At 38.0% G+C, this 15,718-nt stretch overlaps 1 protein-coding gene across 4 annotated transcripts in view; it reads left to right on the top strand.

Moving 5' to 3' along the window:
• The window catches only part of LOC132104492 (septin-7-like), a 393,004-nt gene that overhangs the window by 364,586 nt on the left and 12,700 nt on the right, over window positions 1-15,718 (top strand). For all 4 annotated transcript variants that reach the window (XM_059509994.1, XM_059509993.1, XM_059509992.1 and 1 more), the window contains exons 4-5: window positions 12,052-12,152; window positions 12,302-12,436. In XM_059509994.1, the coding sequence (XP_059365977.1) occupies window positions 12,052-12,152; window positions 12,302-12,436 (236 nt within the window). The remainder of the gene's footprint in view (window positions 1-12,051; window positions 12,153-12,301; window positions 12,437-15,718) is intronic.

The following is a 15,718-nucleotide window of genomic DNA, read 5'->3' as shown; positions in this document are numbered from 1 at the left end:
TATATATTGTTGCAACACCTTCGCCACGACCAGTCTGACGGGGCTCATGCTTATAACAGTAGTTTGGTGGAGTAGACTCATTTAGACCAAAATAATCATTTGGTTTTAGCCAGGTTTCAGTCAAGCAGAGTACATCAAAACTATTATCTGTGATCATTTCATTTACAATAACTGCTTTGGGTGTGAGTGATCTAATATTTATGAGCCCAAACTTTAAAGATTGTTTTTGTTCATTTACTTTACATGTTTCTGGTTTAATCACGATAAGATTTTTTCTAGATCCTACATTAAATTTATATTTTGACCTCACTATTCGGGGAACAGACACAGTCTTAATAGATTTTTCAGCGCAAGTACTTTTATCATTTAAGCGGGTGGAACAAAAGTCATCATAATAGTTATTTGAGAATTGTCTTACTCTTCCAATTGTCACATGGAGCGAAGTGTCCTGGAGATGTTGTCAGAGAGCAGCTCCGCACCGCCTCTGCTGGGGTGCAGACCATCAGCACGAAACAGCCTAGGACGCTCCCAGAAAAGATTCCAGTTATTAACAAATAGCACTTTCTGTTCTTTTCACCATGACAACAACCATTCATTTAAAGCAAAAACTCTACTGAACTTTTCGTCTCCTCGTCGATACGTGGGCAGTGGTCCTGACACAATGTTCGTCGCCGCAGATGTCGTGCTGCGAACCGTCTCGATCAGACGGCTTAAGTCCCTCTTCAGCGTCTCCGTCTGCCGCAGCGTGGTGTCGTTAACCCTGGCATGAAGCAAGACCACTCTGGGGCTCTCGTCGGCCTTCAGGATTGCGGGTATCTGCGCAGAAACATCGAGAACACGAGCACCAGGGAAACAATGAGTGTGCACTTTACCTTCGGCTAACGTAGCACGGACGTGTCGGACGATGGAGTCTCCGATGATCACAGCGTCGGGTCCCGTCTCGCGGAGGGGAGCGAAGTGGTTCCGGGTGGAGATCTCGAAGACAGGAGGGGGAGAAGTCATCGCCCCGGGCCTGGCTCAGGTCCTCCACTATGGATGCACCCAGGGTCCGTGGTGTCCCGGCGCCAGAGTGAAGGACATCTGGGAAGATCGCGTCCTGGGTGCACCGGGCCTGTGCAGAGAAACACAAGGAGTAGACGTGGTGGGACTGTTAACAGCACGCTGTATACTTACCCCGGACTTGTGAGCGTCAGCCAGGGATGATTCCAGCGCGGCTCTCCACTCTCTCAGCTGGGCCTGCCTCACCTCCAGGTCGCGAATCTGCTTCTCCACGGCCTTGAGCTCGAGCTGCACCGAATGCAGCTCGAACGTGTCCTCGCCTGCAATCAAAGGTAGACATTCATCCGCCATTAAAGCAAGTAACAGTGAGTACAGCAATGGTAATGTGTGTGAATAGAGTATTAGCAATGTAAGCGCAGTTAGCAGCAACCACGCCGCTGATGCTAACGGGCTATAAGCTAATAGCGGACCCAGGAGATCAAAATAAAACTAGTGATAACGAGGCGCTCTGATTGTTTTTGTTGTAGAATACAATAGAGGATATATTCACACGTTATATAAACGGAAACGATGGTGTATAAAATTGATGTTTAAGATAAAAATAGTTGATAAAAAGAATATAGTGACGGAGCTCAAACGCAGTACAGGTGCCAACTGTTTTAATAAGTTTTTAAAATGGGGGGAAATATCATTATGAAATAAATGTTTTCCTCTAATACTCGTTGGCCACAATTATTGGCACCCTTTTATTCAGTACTTTTTGAAACCTCCAATTGCCAGTTTATCAGGTCTAAATTTTCTCTTATAATGCCTGATGAGGTTAGAGAACACCTCACAAGAGATCAGAGACCATTCCTTCATCCAGAATCACTCCAGACCCTTTAGACTCCCAGCTCCATGTTGCTGCTTCTCTTCAGTCCACTCCTCTCATTTTCTGTAGGGTTCAGGTCAGAGGACTGGAATGGCCATAGCAGAAGCTTGGTTTTGAGCTCAGTGAGCCATTTCTGTGTTGTTTTTGAGGTTTGTGTTTGAATTATTGTACGGTTGGAAGATCCAAACATGGCCCATTATAAGATTTCTAACAGAGTCAGTCACTTACAGATTTTTTTATCTGTTGGTATTTGATAGAATCAAAGATGCCATGTATCTAAACAAGATGTCCAGGACCTCCAGCAGAAATATAGGCCCACAAAATAAAAAATACAGCAGTATATTTCATTGTACACATGGGGTACTTTTTATCTCTGTGTTCACCAAACCCATCTTGAGTGTTTGCTGCTAAAAAGCTATATATTTTTTAGTTTCATCTGACCATAGAAGCCAGTCCCATTTGAAGTTCCAGCCATGTCTGATAACTGAATATGCTTTAGTTTGTTTTTGGGTGAGCTAGGAGAATTTTTCTTGTAACCCTCCAAAACAACATGTGTTGATGTAGGTTCTGTTTGACAATTTTTTTTAAAGGTTTTCTGACCCCGAGACTCAACTATTTTCTGCAATTCTCCAGCTGTGACCCTTGGAGAGTCTTTAGCCACTCAAACTGTCCCCCTCACCACACATTAGGACGATATAGACACACGTCCTCTTCCAGGCAGTTTCATAGCATTTTCTGTTGATTGGAATTTCTTAATTATTGCCCTGATGGTAGAAATGGTAATTTTCACTGCTCTAACTCTTTTCTTAAAGCCACTTCACTAATTTGTGGAGCTCAATTATCTTTTGATGCACATTAGAAATATATTCTTTGGTTTTTGTCATTTTGATGGATGAATTTGGGCTTTGTTTTCCCCCCTTTTTATATTTCTGTGAAACAGGAAGCCATGGCTGGATAATTTCATGTTTATAATCACGCTGGAGTGCTCAAAATTGTGAATATGAATGGGAATATACTTCAGAGATATTTTACTCATAAAAATTTCTAGGGGTGCCAATAATTGTGTCCAATGAGTATTTGAGAAAAACTTTATTTCATAATCAGAATCAGAAAGAGCTTTATTGCCAAGTATGCTTGCGTATACAAGGAATTTGTATTAGTGACATAATGATATTTCCCCCCATTTTAAATTCTTATTATCCAATGAAAGGATACATATTTGTGAATTCTTTTAAAAAAGATCAAAAGGATTAACAATGCAGATCAATTTTCACAGCCTTTTTTGATCATATTTACCAAGGGTGTCAATATTTTTGGCCACGACTGTAGATTCTGCACATTTCTTAAAGATAAATCCAACAGATTGACCTGTTTACATGTGACTTTGCTGTTTTTGTCTAAACCCACACTTCGGATTAAGTCTTTCCATTGCACGTGAAACTGCAAATACATATGAAGAGGTGTGTTTGCACAGACTTTGATCTCAAGAAAAAAATCACATGCTCATTAATTGTTTCGTGCACAGTCACTCTCTTTTTGCTGAAGTATTATTTCTGATATTTCTGTTAGGAAAGGAAAAGGATTTCCATGCCTTAAAGTCATGAAAATGAGTTGTCTGTCTAGGAATCAACACTGGGACATTATTTATTTAAGGATTTTTTATCTTTCTTTGTTTAGTTTTGGTTTTAGTATTTTAGGGCTAAAAGTCAAGCCAAAGTTCATAAAACCTGAATTTGGCGTGGCAATGAATTTCACCCGTTCTTGGTCTTATTGTGAATTATTCAACCATTCATATATAACTTCATTGTTTTATACTAAACGGGTGTAGCTTAAGAATACAGTGCTTGTGTTAACTAGAGATGTTTGCAAAAGCAGTTCTGTCTGGAGTTACTCTGTGGAGTGTTGTTTCAGGCTGGCAGGTCTGTAGAAGGGTGATAAAAATCTCACACAGGAAGAGTTGCGAGGAAGTACAATTGACTGTGCTAGTCTTGCGGTTTCTTGGCAAAGGCAGGTTATGACATGGTAAATATCGAGCCCATGTAGTTATTTATGTTCTTTCTCCCTTTCCAAACATATTCACTCATGGTCACATGAATAAATGATTAAAGTCTTCACAAAAGGATCATTAATACAGCAGCTCATGCTTCAATGGACATCACAGTGCCAGGGTTTCTCTGTCAGACGTTCCTCTGTGTCAAACCCAGCTAAATGTTTTTCAGTTGTTGCCTGCAGCATGTGTCTTCACTCATCTATATGCAGAGCAGTCGGAAGGCTGAAGAGGAAACTCTGTCTTTCTGGTTTCTCAGCATAGCTGGATAACAGCGCTGCTTCATCATCTACATGTCCCTGCACGCTTCCATATAGGACCCATGATTAACACTTCAGCTTTCAAATTCATCAGAAACTATACTACATATTACCAAAATGTTATTTCTACAGACTGAGCACAGGAACGAGTGCAATCCTTTCTGAAGGGTGTGGAAGGAAAGTGAGAATAGCGCCAATTGGATCTCTAAAAGCTTAACTGGACCCGCCTGTCTGCAAGTCTCAATGAGCAACAAATGCCAAACTACATTGCAGCAAAGCTTTTGGTCACCCTTTTGTTTGTGAAGCCTTACAAACTAGCTTGAACCAAATTCAGGACAACAGATTTTGCATTGGTTTCTTCAGTGCCCAGGAAACTTAAGCTATGTTTATGCAAGCCTTAGTGCTCCATTTTATGGAGCCCCACACATGACATGCAAGAAAAAATATATAAATCATGCATACAAATTTGAATTTAACTCATTCGTTCCCTCGAATTGCTAAATTGTGTGCACAATTTACTAATTACTAATATTTATTTTTTATATAAGGTTGACCAATATCAGATTAAAGTGCGAACTGATCACGGTCCTGAACTGACCCTGGCATATCAATGTAAAGATGGAGGTTAGCGTTTTTAAGTTAGGTTTAGAAGTTAGCTTGGTTTGTGCTGTTTACAATGTCATAAAAAAAAGAATAAATAAAAATAAAACCGAATTTAGAACATTAACACTTTTGAGTGCAGTCTGAATTGAATAAAAAAAAAGTCTTTTGAATTTCTTTCAAAGACTTAATTCTGTGAACTTTGCATGCTTTGTTAAATTCAGTGCCCAGTTACCCCCTGCTTATAAAAATTAGCACCAGCATTGTTTTGTTTTTTTGTTTTTTTGCTAAGTATGTTTCAAATCCATTAACATATTTATTGACCTATCACTTACAACTTATAATTGATAAAAAATTATAATTAAACTTTATTTGGAGTATTTCTTTATTGTACAATGCACATTTCATAATATTATGCCTGAAAAGTTTTATAATATCACTATTACTAAGGAATGTATGATCTCTATAATATCAGTCTTTAAATGCAAGATATTTAAAGTGTACCTGAAGTATACTTGCAGTAGTTCCACTTCAGCACAATCAGATATACTTCAGAATATCTTTCTGCACTACTTCCACACAACTGAAGTGCATCAAGTACAAAATTAGTTGTTCCAATTTAGCTGACTTTAAGGGTGCGTTCACACTTGTAGTTCGGTTCTCTTGGTTTGTTTGATTAGGACCAAAAAAAAAAAACCGATACATTTGGTCCAGGTCTGCTGTTCACATTCACGTTCACACTGGCAATTTTGACAGCAAACCTAAAGATACCGAACCTAAAAGCACAGTGATACGTTCACAACCTGATTGGTCGTGTTGAATGATGTATATTTCACGATGGAACTTACTGAACACCCAAACAAAAGCTGTGTTGAACTTAAAGTGGCACTGAGCAGACCAATCGGAACGTACCTATTCACTGATTGGTCTGCCCAGTGCTGCTTTAAGTCAAACACACCTAGTGCCGTCTACTGGACTTAGCGCGCTCATTGTACTTATGATTTTATTTTCATCACCTGTGAACTCACGAAGAGCTCATAAAAGGTACTTTACCTCCTCGTTGCTCCACGTTTGCCCTCTGCTCATTTTGTTTTAGATAGACCACTCATCCTTCGTTGTCAGATCATGTTGCATAGTGTCGCGTCTTGTCATTACTTCTTGTTTTTGGTTAGTTTAGAAGTATTTGGTCCTTAATGCGTTCATATTTCATTCAAACCTGCACCAGAGTTCATTTGGAAGTGGACTGAGACCAATCTTTTTGGAAAAAATGCTGCACGTTTCTTTGTAAAAATGAAATATAACACTATAATAATATAGCACTTGCATATTATTGCTCTTTTGTTGGTTTTCATTGCTTCTATTGTGCTAATTGTGATAAAAGTATCTGCTAAATAACCAAATTTAAATATAATGTAAATGTAACTAACAAAATGAAAATGAAATTTTAAAACGAGCCCCAAATCAAATAAATTACACAAAAGAAATCTCTTCATATAAACAAAATAATGCTTTGTGTGCTCTTCGCATTTAACATTAGATTCTCTCTCTGCCAGCAGGTGGCGCTTAAAGCGTTTCCTTGGTTTCCGCTGTAAACAAAGCAGCGCTGCACTTATGAACTTTATTATACAGAGTCAAGATGAAAAGAAAAAATACCATCTTAACTTTTCTAAAGACAGTAAGTTCTGCTCAGACATACATTCATATAAACTCCTACCCCTGATTGAATCACGGTTTGTTTAGCATCTCAACTGATTTGAATCGTCACATATTTGAATCGATTTTCAACTGGCTTGCAGTTATTCATTACATCCCTAGTTATGACCGGTCTACAAGAAAACCAATCAGATAGCTAACTTCTTAAGACTAGTCTCAGCAGTTTATGCAGCCAGCCCCAGTTTGACATTTCTGTGTGACTGCCACTATAAATATAAATATATTTGTAGTATAATTAGCACAAAATAAATGAATTTTAAATGTTTTACTATTTTTTTTTTCATTAGGCTGCGCTTGTGTCTTTTGCAGCATCTCACACAATACAATCCGCTCTAAAAACACGGCACTCAATTTAAAATTGGTTAAAAAGTGCAGCTTGAAACCATGCGTCTTTTTTCCCAAACTAGATAATGAAACTGAAGAGACGGAACAACAACAAAATAGCGGAGACCACAACAACATCAACAACAGGGTTATTATGAGCCACAACTTAAGTTTAAAAGAGTAAAAAGTTATTTTAACGATCATAACTTCTGGAGAAAAATAAAGTAGACACAGGACTAAGTTTTAAGTTAAGGATTAAGCCACCTGATTTCACATACACCTCAAGTCGACAATGCTTTAAAAGGCTACACGTACAAGCATACTTGGGTCTTTACAGTATTGTGCGAACCAAAACACCTGAAGGCACACTTTATTGAGAGGAATTAGATCATGCATAGGGAAGTGGACCCTTTTTGAAATGATGTGCTTGAACCAAATTCAGGACCACAGCTTCTGCCTTGATATTTACTTCAGTGCACAGGGAAACTCAAACCAGTCTTGAGTCACTTCTCTTAAATGCGTTTTCAAAGATTTAAGGCTACCTCTGTTGTTCTCGTTGTCTCACAGCCTGCTAACTGCTAAGAAAACCTATGAACACTGGACTGATTGAAATCAGTACACTAGCCAGTTTTCTCCAGCTTTTGCCTTTTTATTTGATTTTTTTGATGCTATAACCATCAGTTGGTAAATCATGGTAGAGATCGGTTGTAGGTTTTATTATGAAGACTATTGCATTTATTTTCTTTAGAGAAAGTGCAAAGTGTAGAACTTTTGCTAATTTCTCAGACATTTAGCTACTTCACTGTGGTTGCTTTTTTTCTAATTTCGGGCCAAACAGTGTTGAAATGAGTAGCATGCGTCTGATGGAAACCATTGTGGTCTGCTGTACAGACGGAGGAAGTTAGAGAAGACATCATGGGTTTGTAACTGGGGCAAGGTGTGTTGTTTGGTGAGCATGGTATCTTGCTGGATGATATATCACACTTAAAGTGCTTTCTGTCGTTGCACTTGCCATTATAAACTCAGTGTTTGACGTGCCAATCCAAACTTCACCCCAGATGTGCTGCGGTGCACCTCTGCACGTGCCTCTGCAATTTCACAGTGCAATTTTTTAGTGGCTGATGAAATTGTCTCAAGAACATACAGTAGTTGCAAGTATACTAATATGCTGTAATGTAATACATAATAGTAATCTGAAATGGACATATTTTCTCAGAATTTGTAAATTTTCTGAAGAAAACTGCAACAATAGTTGTGGATGGTTACTACGCTGGGTGTGGGGTTCATTGGAGTTTTCCCTCTCTTCACTTTTAAATGCCTGTACACATTCAAATTTGTGGCATTTCTGCGTTATTTGTGTGAATGGCAATATCATCCAAAATATCTTAAATTGTGTTCTGAAGACGAACTAAGCATTTACGGGTTTGGAACGTCATGGAGGTAAGTGATTAATGACAAAATTTTCATTTTGGGGTGGAGTAACCCTTTAAGAACATAGAACAATAAGAATTATTTTAATACAAAAAATCTTTAAGTGTTTTCTTAGGTTAGAAAATAAGAATAAAATGCCAGTTAAGAAGAATTCTTAATTCTTTATGCTTAAGAATGTTTGGTGAATCCGGCCCCAGGTCTCTGCACATTGCCAGCAGTCGGCATTAAAGGTCAGAGGTCAGGAGTGTGATATATGTTGGCGAATGCTCACAGTCAGATTTGAGTGGAATCTGAGATCACCTGCTCAGCGCAAACCGTAAAGCGCACATGAATCCTCCACATGGCCCGCAGCAGGCATCCTCATGCTCTCCTGCAGAACGAATGTTTGCATTCCACAGCCGGCCAACTCCTGATGGAGCCATTTCTCCGGCATTCTTGGCCTCATTTCTGCTTGTTTCTTTTTTTTCTTTTTTCTGTTTCTGTGGAGTTGGTAATTTACAGAATGACAGATCTGCGGTGGCTGCACGTACATCGTCTCACTCATGTTTCCAAAACATCCCCATGGCCTCTCAGCTAGGGCTAATGGTTTTGAAAACAACACTTCCAGTGAGAAGAAAGAAATGTAGCAGGATTTGCCAGTGTGTTCTCAGGTTACTTGTTTTTTTTCTTGGTAGGCTACTTTTATTATCCGTGAGGGGGAGAGAGCATGTTCAGCAGGAGGATATTATATTTGCCCAAAAATCTAACTTTCATTGTTCATGTGCCTTTTTGGTGTTCCAAACTCCTCCTTGGTATGGATTTCCTTCTTTCTGTTTAACTCAAAAATATGTATTTTGAAGAATGTTCACAATTGTACCTTTCCATTCAATAAATGGCTGCTCCCCGGCCCTTGACGAATGTGATTCACGGATTGATTGCACAGCTTAACCATCATAGAGTGAAATTTTATCATTTGCATGTGTTTTTAAGTCCTGTTAGTTTAACAGGGCAGAGAGAGAGAGAGAGAGAGCCCCGGCCGTGTGCACACACTCACCTTCACAGTCTTCAAACAACACGAGCGCTGTCTCTCTCCCTCGCGCATATTAATCAAAATCAATTGTCACAATGGTGTCGGAAAAACAACAACAAAACTATCCAGTGATGAAATGTTTTCTGTGTTGTCACATGTTGTGCGATTATCCTAAACTGCAGAGATAATTACACAACGCGTGCCTTACACGTCTGATTCACGAACTAATGATTCCTTTGAACCAATTCAATTTAATGAATGGTTTAAACAACTGACCTGTCCAACACTGAACTCACGAGACGTCTAAATTGTGTATAAAAAGATCTGTAACACTTTACAATAATTTTCTATTTATTAAACTATTTAATTACATTATTTAACATTTACTATTACTAAACTGCACTTCTGCAACATTGTTAATTTCAACATTTAGGCTATAGCCTTCATTGTTGAAATCAAAAGTTGTACAGTATTTGTTAACATAGTTAATGCACTGTGAAGTAACATTACCATACAATGAACAGCTGTGTTTTTATAAACTAAGATAAACAAAGATTAATAAATATAGTAACAAAAGTATTGCTCGTGGTAAATTCATGTTAGTTAATATGTTAACAATTCAAACCATATCCTAAAGTTACAAACAATTAATTTACTTTACTAATGTAAATAATACTCTGATGTTTAAATCATTTAAAATGAGAATGTAAGTGTGCTCACCCCATTTTTGTTTGTAAGAATAAATTAGATTAGATTTCATATCGCAATATATATCGCAGAAAAATTAAATATCGCAATGACATTTTTTTCCCAATATCGTGCAGCCCTATTGAGCATTTACACTTCTAAAATCAAAAAAACATTTACACATTAGATTTCAAGTTCTTGATTTTGTAATCATATTATGGCATTTACAAAACAAAGGAATGGTTAAAAACATGAATGAAAAGGAAGTAAGCACTCTAACCAGTCTGATGATCAGTATGTGAGATCTGTTAAATCAGAATCACTTAGCCTCATCTAAAGACCATGCACACAAAATGTACATGCAATACTCCATTAATATGACATAGCAAACAAGATGTCAAAATAAACATCCTGCTTAAACTACTTATCAGCCGATATGGCAATGTCCTGGCCAATATTTTGGTCAATCGCTTACTAGAAATAAAGGCCATTTTTAATGCATGTGCAATTTTGTTGTATGAAAGATCTGCAAAATACCTTCTTGAGTATCCTGTGGAAGAAAGATAACCATAATGAGATTAGCACAACAAAACAGGAAAATAAATGATGACAGATTTCAATTTTGAATGGAAGGCGTTATTACTGTGATATAATGCGCTTTGTTACTAATGTTTTCTCACCGGTGAATTAGACATGAGCAAATCTGACAGCACTGCATTCAATCTTATGCTTTTAAAGCTAGCTTGCTATTGCTATCCTCTCTGAAATCGCCTACCTTACCTTTAACATGCAACATGTTTGGCAGTCACCATGAATGGCCCACAAGTTGACACAATTCATCAGTTTGAACTTGCACGCTCGCTAAAAGCAGGATGTGTAGCTCCTCCATCCCAGCTGTTTGGCCAAGTTTCTTTTTGGGGGGGTGTGCTTCATGAAATGAATGTCCTGCGCTGGGCTCGGTGGTGTCCGTCTGAGCTGTGGAACGCTGAGGGCTGTTTAGGAGGAAATCATAAAATGCACAACCCAAACCCAGAAGCCACTGTCTCAGACCACAGCTGCTTTATGCTACACATAGAAAGGTGTGGGCTTGAGCTCGTTTTAGCTGTGGTTGCACACATGTGGGCTGAATCTGTTCTGCTTCACAGTATGTTTAAAGGCTTAGAAAATGTGATCCATAAATGTAAAGCCTCTAGTATTGATAGAAGAGTTTCTCAACATGACTTGAGGTATCATTCATGTCCAAAGTGCAAGTTACATGCCAATGTTTAATACGTTTGGGTTAAACCCCAATCAACTGTTCCAAACTAATGTAGGTAAAGTGCTCAGAGAAGCAGAACGCCTTTGCTTTCCCTTTTGAGCTGTTCTTACATGTGCACAGAAAACCCTCTGAGTGGTTGTTTTGAGCCCTACAGGCCCTGATATTGACTTCATAATTGAATGGAAACCTGAGCGTATGTGCTCGTCACGAGTGTTGGCCCTCTTGCTGTTCGCATATCTGCTTCAAAATTTCCCCACAGTTCTCTGAAAACAGCCCATTCATGCAGATCTATTTCATATCTATGTCATATTTCAGTCAGATACTGGTGTCGGTTTAGGACTTTTGTATTAGCATAATGATTGTAGGCTAGTCTGAATAAGAACACTTTATACCTAGTACAAAACTTGTTAACCAATAAGATGTTCGCTTTCAGATCATGTTTAAAACAGGCATCCAAAAAAAGACATTAAGATGAACTGTTGGTTTTTGAGTACAAAATCGCTACATACAACTGCAGTGAAAATAAGTGATTTAACTATGACAATTAATTGCTGACTATATTTAGTTGAAATGAGTATGTAAGTGGAATCAGTGTTATGAGATGTAGTTGGCATTTGTAAGTGTATGAATGCAAACATTCTCCAGGAAATAATACAAATTTGCATCAGAATTTGAGTGCGTTTTGGTCACATTTGGCGTGATTTAATGTGAACAGGCTTTAATCCTCCTCTTGCAATTGTGTTTATTATTATTTTAGTTTATTTAGTCCTAAATGAACTTATAAATCAAGATTTCTGTTCGTTTCGGTGTTAGTTAATTATTTATTTAGGTTTGTGGTCATGTTTTTTTCAGGTGGAGCAGTCCAAGGTGCTGATTAAAGAGGGAGGCGTTCAGCTGCTGCTCACCATCGTGGACACGCCAGGGTTCGGAGATGCTGTGGATAACAGTAACTGGTAAGTGTGATTTCTTTATTTTCTGCATGTCATGTGTAAAATAGCTTGAAGCCTCCTGACATTGGTGTTTAGTAAATGAGGGATGGCTGATTTGTTTATATTACGTCTGCATGTTGTTGACTCTGAGATGCCGGTTGTGTGTCCTGTAGCTGGCAGCCTGTCATCGATCACATCGACAGCAAGTTTGAGGATTACCTTAATGCGGAGTCACGCGTCAATCGACGCCTGATGCCTGACAGCCGAGTGCACTGCTGTCTGTACTTCATCGCCCCCTCTGGTCATGGGTAGGCACTCTTTTTCAAGCATTAAATGCACTCAAACAGTCTGTATTCTTGGCTTGTATTTTTGCTGTTGAGGAGCTTTTAGAGGTGAGCTCTAAAGTGATGTCAAGTACATCAGGATTTATTGCACTTTCAGCATTTCCATTCCAAGTTGTTGTCAGATGACGTGTGTTGTTGCAAGCTAAATCTCATACACATCCAACTAAAAGTTCTCTGCCAGGTGTTAATTTTGCCATGTGTGTGAATCTCTTTCTTTTCTTGCTCTTTTTCTCTCACACCGATTATTTCTGTGGCTCAAAGTCGTGCTCTGACTGCTTTTGTCTGCACATCCAGAAGTCAGGGAATACTGCGAAGTTAGGAAAAGATCGGACAAGAAGCCTGATTAAAGCGTCTATATGATTGCAATGTGACACTGATTTTGCTCAAATTCGCAAGCAAAAAATGTATCAATCAAGCCAGGGCAGTACTGTTGTGTCTCTGTGTTTCATTACTGAATGAATCCACTTTTTTTGAAAGAATCGAGTGAGTCATTGACCTGTTCATAAAGATAGTCACTTGCCTTGTTTCTGAATGAATCAGTCTTTTGAACAAATCGGTTGAATGAATGACTAAACAACTTGCTCATTAATTTACCGCCACCTACTGGTGACTTGGGATCACATTTAAAAGTATTATTGCATTTTCCCCAACATATCTTATTTGGTTGTTCAAAAAAGATTTAAAACATTAATCTTGCAACATTATTTATGCATTTGACATTTTTTGGTGTAAAAGCATTTAATGCACCTCAGTTTTGTTAAACAGTCTGTGTAAATGCAGATGCAGCTTCTGTTTCCTCTGCGGTGGAAAAGATGGAGAGTATGGAAGCACATGGGTAGCGATATTCAATTTGGAATGCAATATGTAAAATGACAATGCATTTCTGTATTTACATTTTCATTTTCCAATACATTTGTGCAACGTTTGGTGCAAGATGAAAATGAAAATTAAATTACATAATTTTAATTTGCCATTTCATACACCAGTTTTAATATGTAAAATGAAAACTAATTTTAACGCTTTATAAGTTGCAAAATTAAAATGAAAATGTATTACAGAAATGATTAGATATGTCTAACATGTTCAAGCAAAAACTGTGGCAAAATGATCATTTAAATGCTATTTTTCTTAAATGCATTAACACTCACAGTCAAGACACTTACGATTGCATTTTCATTCAGTGTCCCGCAATGAATGTAGCAAAATTCAATGTGCACATTGAAAATGCATTCTGAGCCGATCACGTGTCCGCCCCCTCCCTCCATGTCAATCACTGCGTGAACAAGGCGGGGCTTGCAGAAGGTCAGAGACTCAAATCTCAAGAAGAGGATTCAAGTGAGAGAACATGGACAAGACAGTTGGCCCATGTACGTTTTGATCATTTCGGTTTATGGCTTCAATATTTCATTCGCACTTGTGGGCGGAGCTGAAACGCTGCTTTCATCTGATTGGTCGAATCGCTCCACCTTCAGCTCGGTCTTTTCATTCTTTCAGGCAGAATAAGAGTCAGTGCGAGTGAAGCACTGTAACGTCTGAAATCACCGCTCACTGTTAATTAGAATAATATTTGAATCAGATGATGCTGGCCACATAATTCGTGCTGCTGCGACTTGCAAGAGACCCCGTTAAATTATTTCTAGGTTGTAGTATTGTATGAATATTGTCCCACTGATAAATACAGTGCAAATAGTTCTGTCTCTTTGGATAAAAGTGAAGTGGAAATAAAAATCAATAATAGACTGAACAGTTCCATGTCTGTAACATTTACCACTCTCATCTTTTAAGTCATAAGGCACTAGGTATGTGTGTGTGACATTAATAAATAAGTGTAAAAAATAATATAGTTACATTTCTAAATAAAAATAGTAAAATTAGCTCTATGCTGCTCTGTGCTCCTGTAGCCTACCCCAGACCGCCCTCTCGTGGCTGTAGACGGTAATGTTTTCTCTTGGTTCTGAATAAATGCGACTTAATAGTCTAGTGCGACTTATATATGTTTTTTTCCTCGTCATGATGTGTTTTTTGGACTGATGCAACTTATACCGAAAAATACGGGTAACATTATTAATATTATTTATTATGAGAGTAATTGACACAGACTAGAACTTTAATGTTTCACCAAATTCAGCTCAGATCTTCAGACTCGTCTGACTCGTGTTGCTGTATAACTGGCCAGACTTACCTTCCCAAAAAATCCTATTTAATTTTATTTCATAAATTTAACTATATTTATTTCCACTTCACTGTTATCCAAGGAGACAGAACTATTTGCACTGTTTTTATCAGTGGGACAATATTAATACAATACTACAACCTAGAAATAATTTAACGGGGTCTCTTGCAAGTCGCAGCAGCACGAATTATGTGGCCAGCATCATCTGATTCAAATATTATGCTAATTAACAGTGAGCGGTAGTTTCAGACATTACAGTGCTTCACTCGCACTGACTCTTATTCTGTCTGAAAGAATGAAAAGACCGAGCTGAAGGTGGAGCGATTCGACCAATCAGATGAAAGCAGCGTTTCAGCTCCGCCCACAAGTGCGAATGTAATATTGAAGCCATAAACCGAAATGATCAAAACGTACATGGGCCAACTGTCTTGTCCATGTTCTCTCACTTGAATCCTCTTCTTGAGATTTGAGTCTCTGACCTTCTGCAAGCCCCGCCTTGTTCACGCAGTGATTGACATGGCGCGAGGGGGCGGAGACGTGATCGGCTCGGAATGCATTTTCAATGTGCACATTGAATTTTGCTACATTCATTGCGGGACACTGAATGAAAATGCAATCGTAAGTGTCTTGACTGTGAGTGTTAATGCATTTAAGAAAAATAGCATTTAAATGATCATTTTGCCACAGTTTTTGCTTGAACATGTTAGACATATCTAATCATTTCTGTAATACATTTTCATTTTAATTTTGCAACTTATAAAGCGGTAAAATTAGTTTTCATTTTACATATTAAAACTGGTGTATGAAATGGCAAATGAAAATTATGTAATTTAATTTTCATTTTCATTTTGCACCAAACGTTGCACAAATGTATTGGAAAATGTAAATGTAAATACAGAAATGCATTGTCATTTTACATATTGCATTGTCATTTTGCATATTACATTGCAAATTGAATATCGCTACCCATGTGCTTCCATAGGAGAGAGTTGATACCTTTTGAGAGTTTAATAATTTCTTTTTTTATGTAAATAATTTTTTGCATTGAAGTAAAAGTAGATTTTTTTTGTATA

Source organism: Carassius carassius, chromosome 25, assembly GCF_963082965.1.
Source record: "Carassius carassius chromosome 25, fCarCar2.1, whole genome shotgun sequence".
In the NCBI taxonomy this organism is placed as follows: Eukaryota; Metazoa; Chordata; class Actinopteri; order Cypriniformes; family Cyprinidae; genus Carassius; species Carassius carassius.
This window is presented reverse-complemented; position numbering and strand designations above follow the sequence as displayed.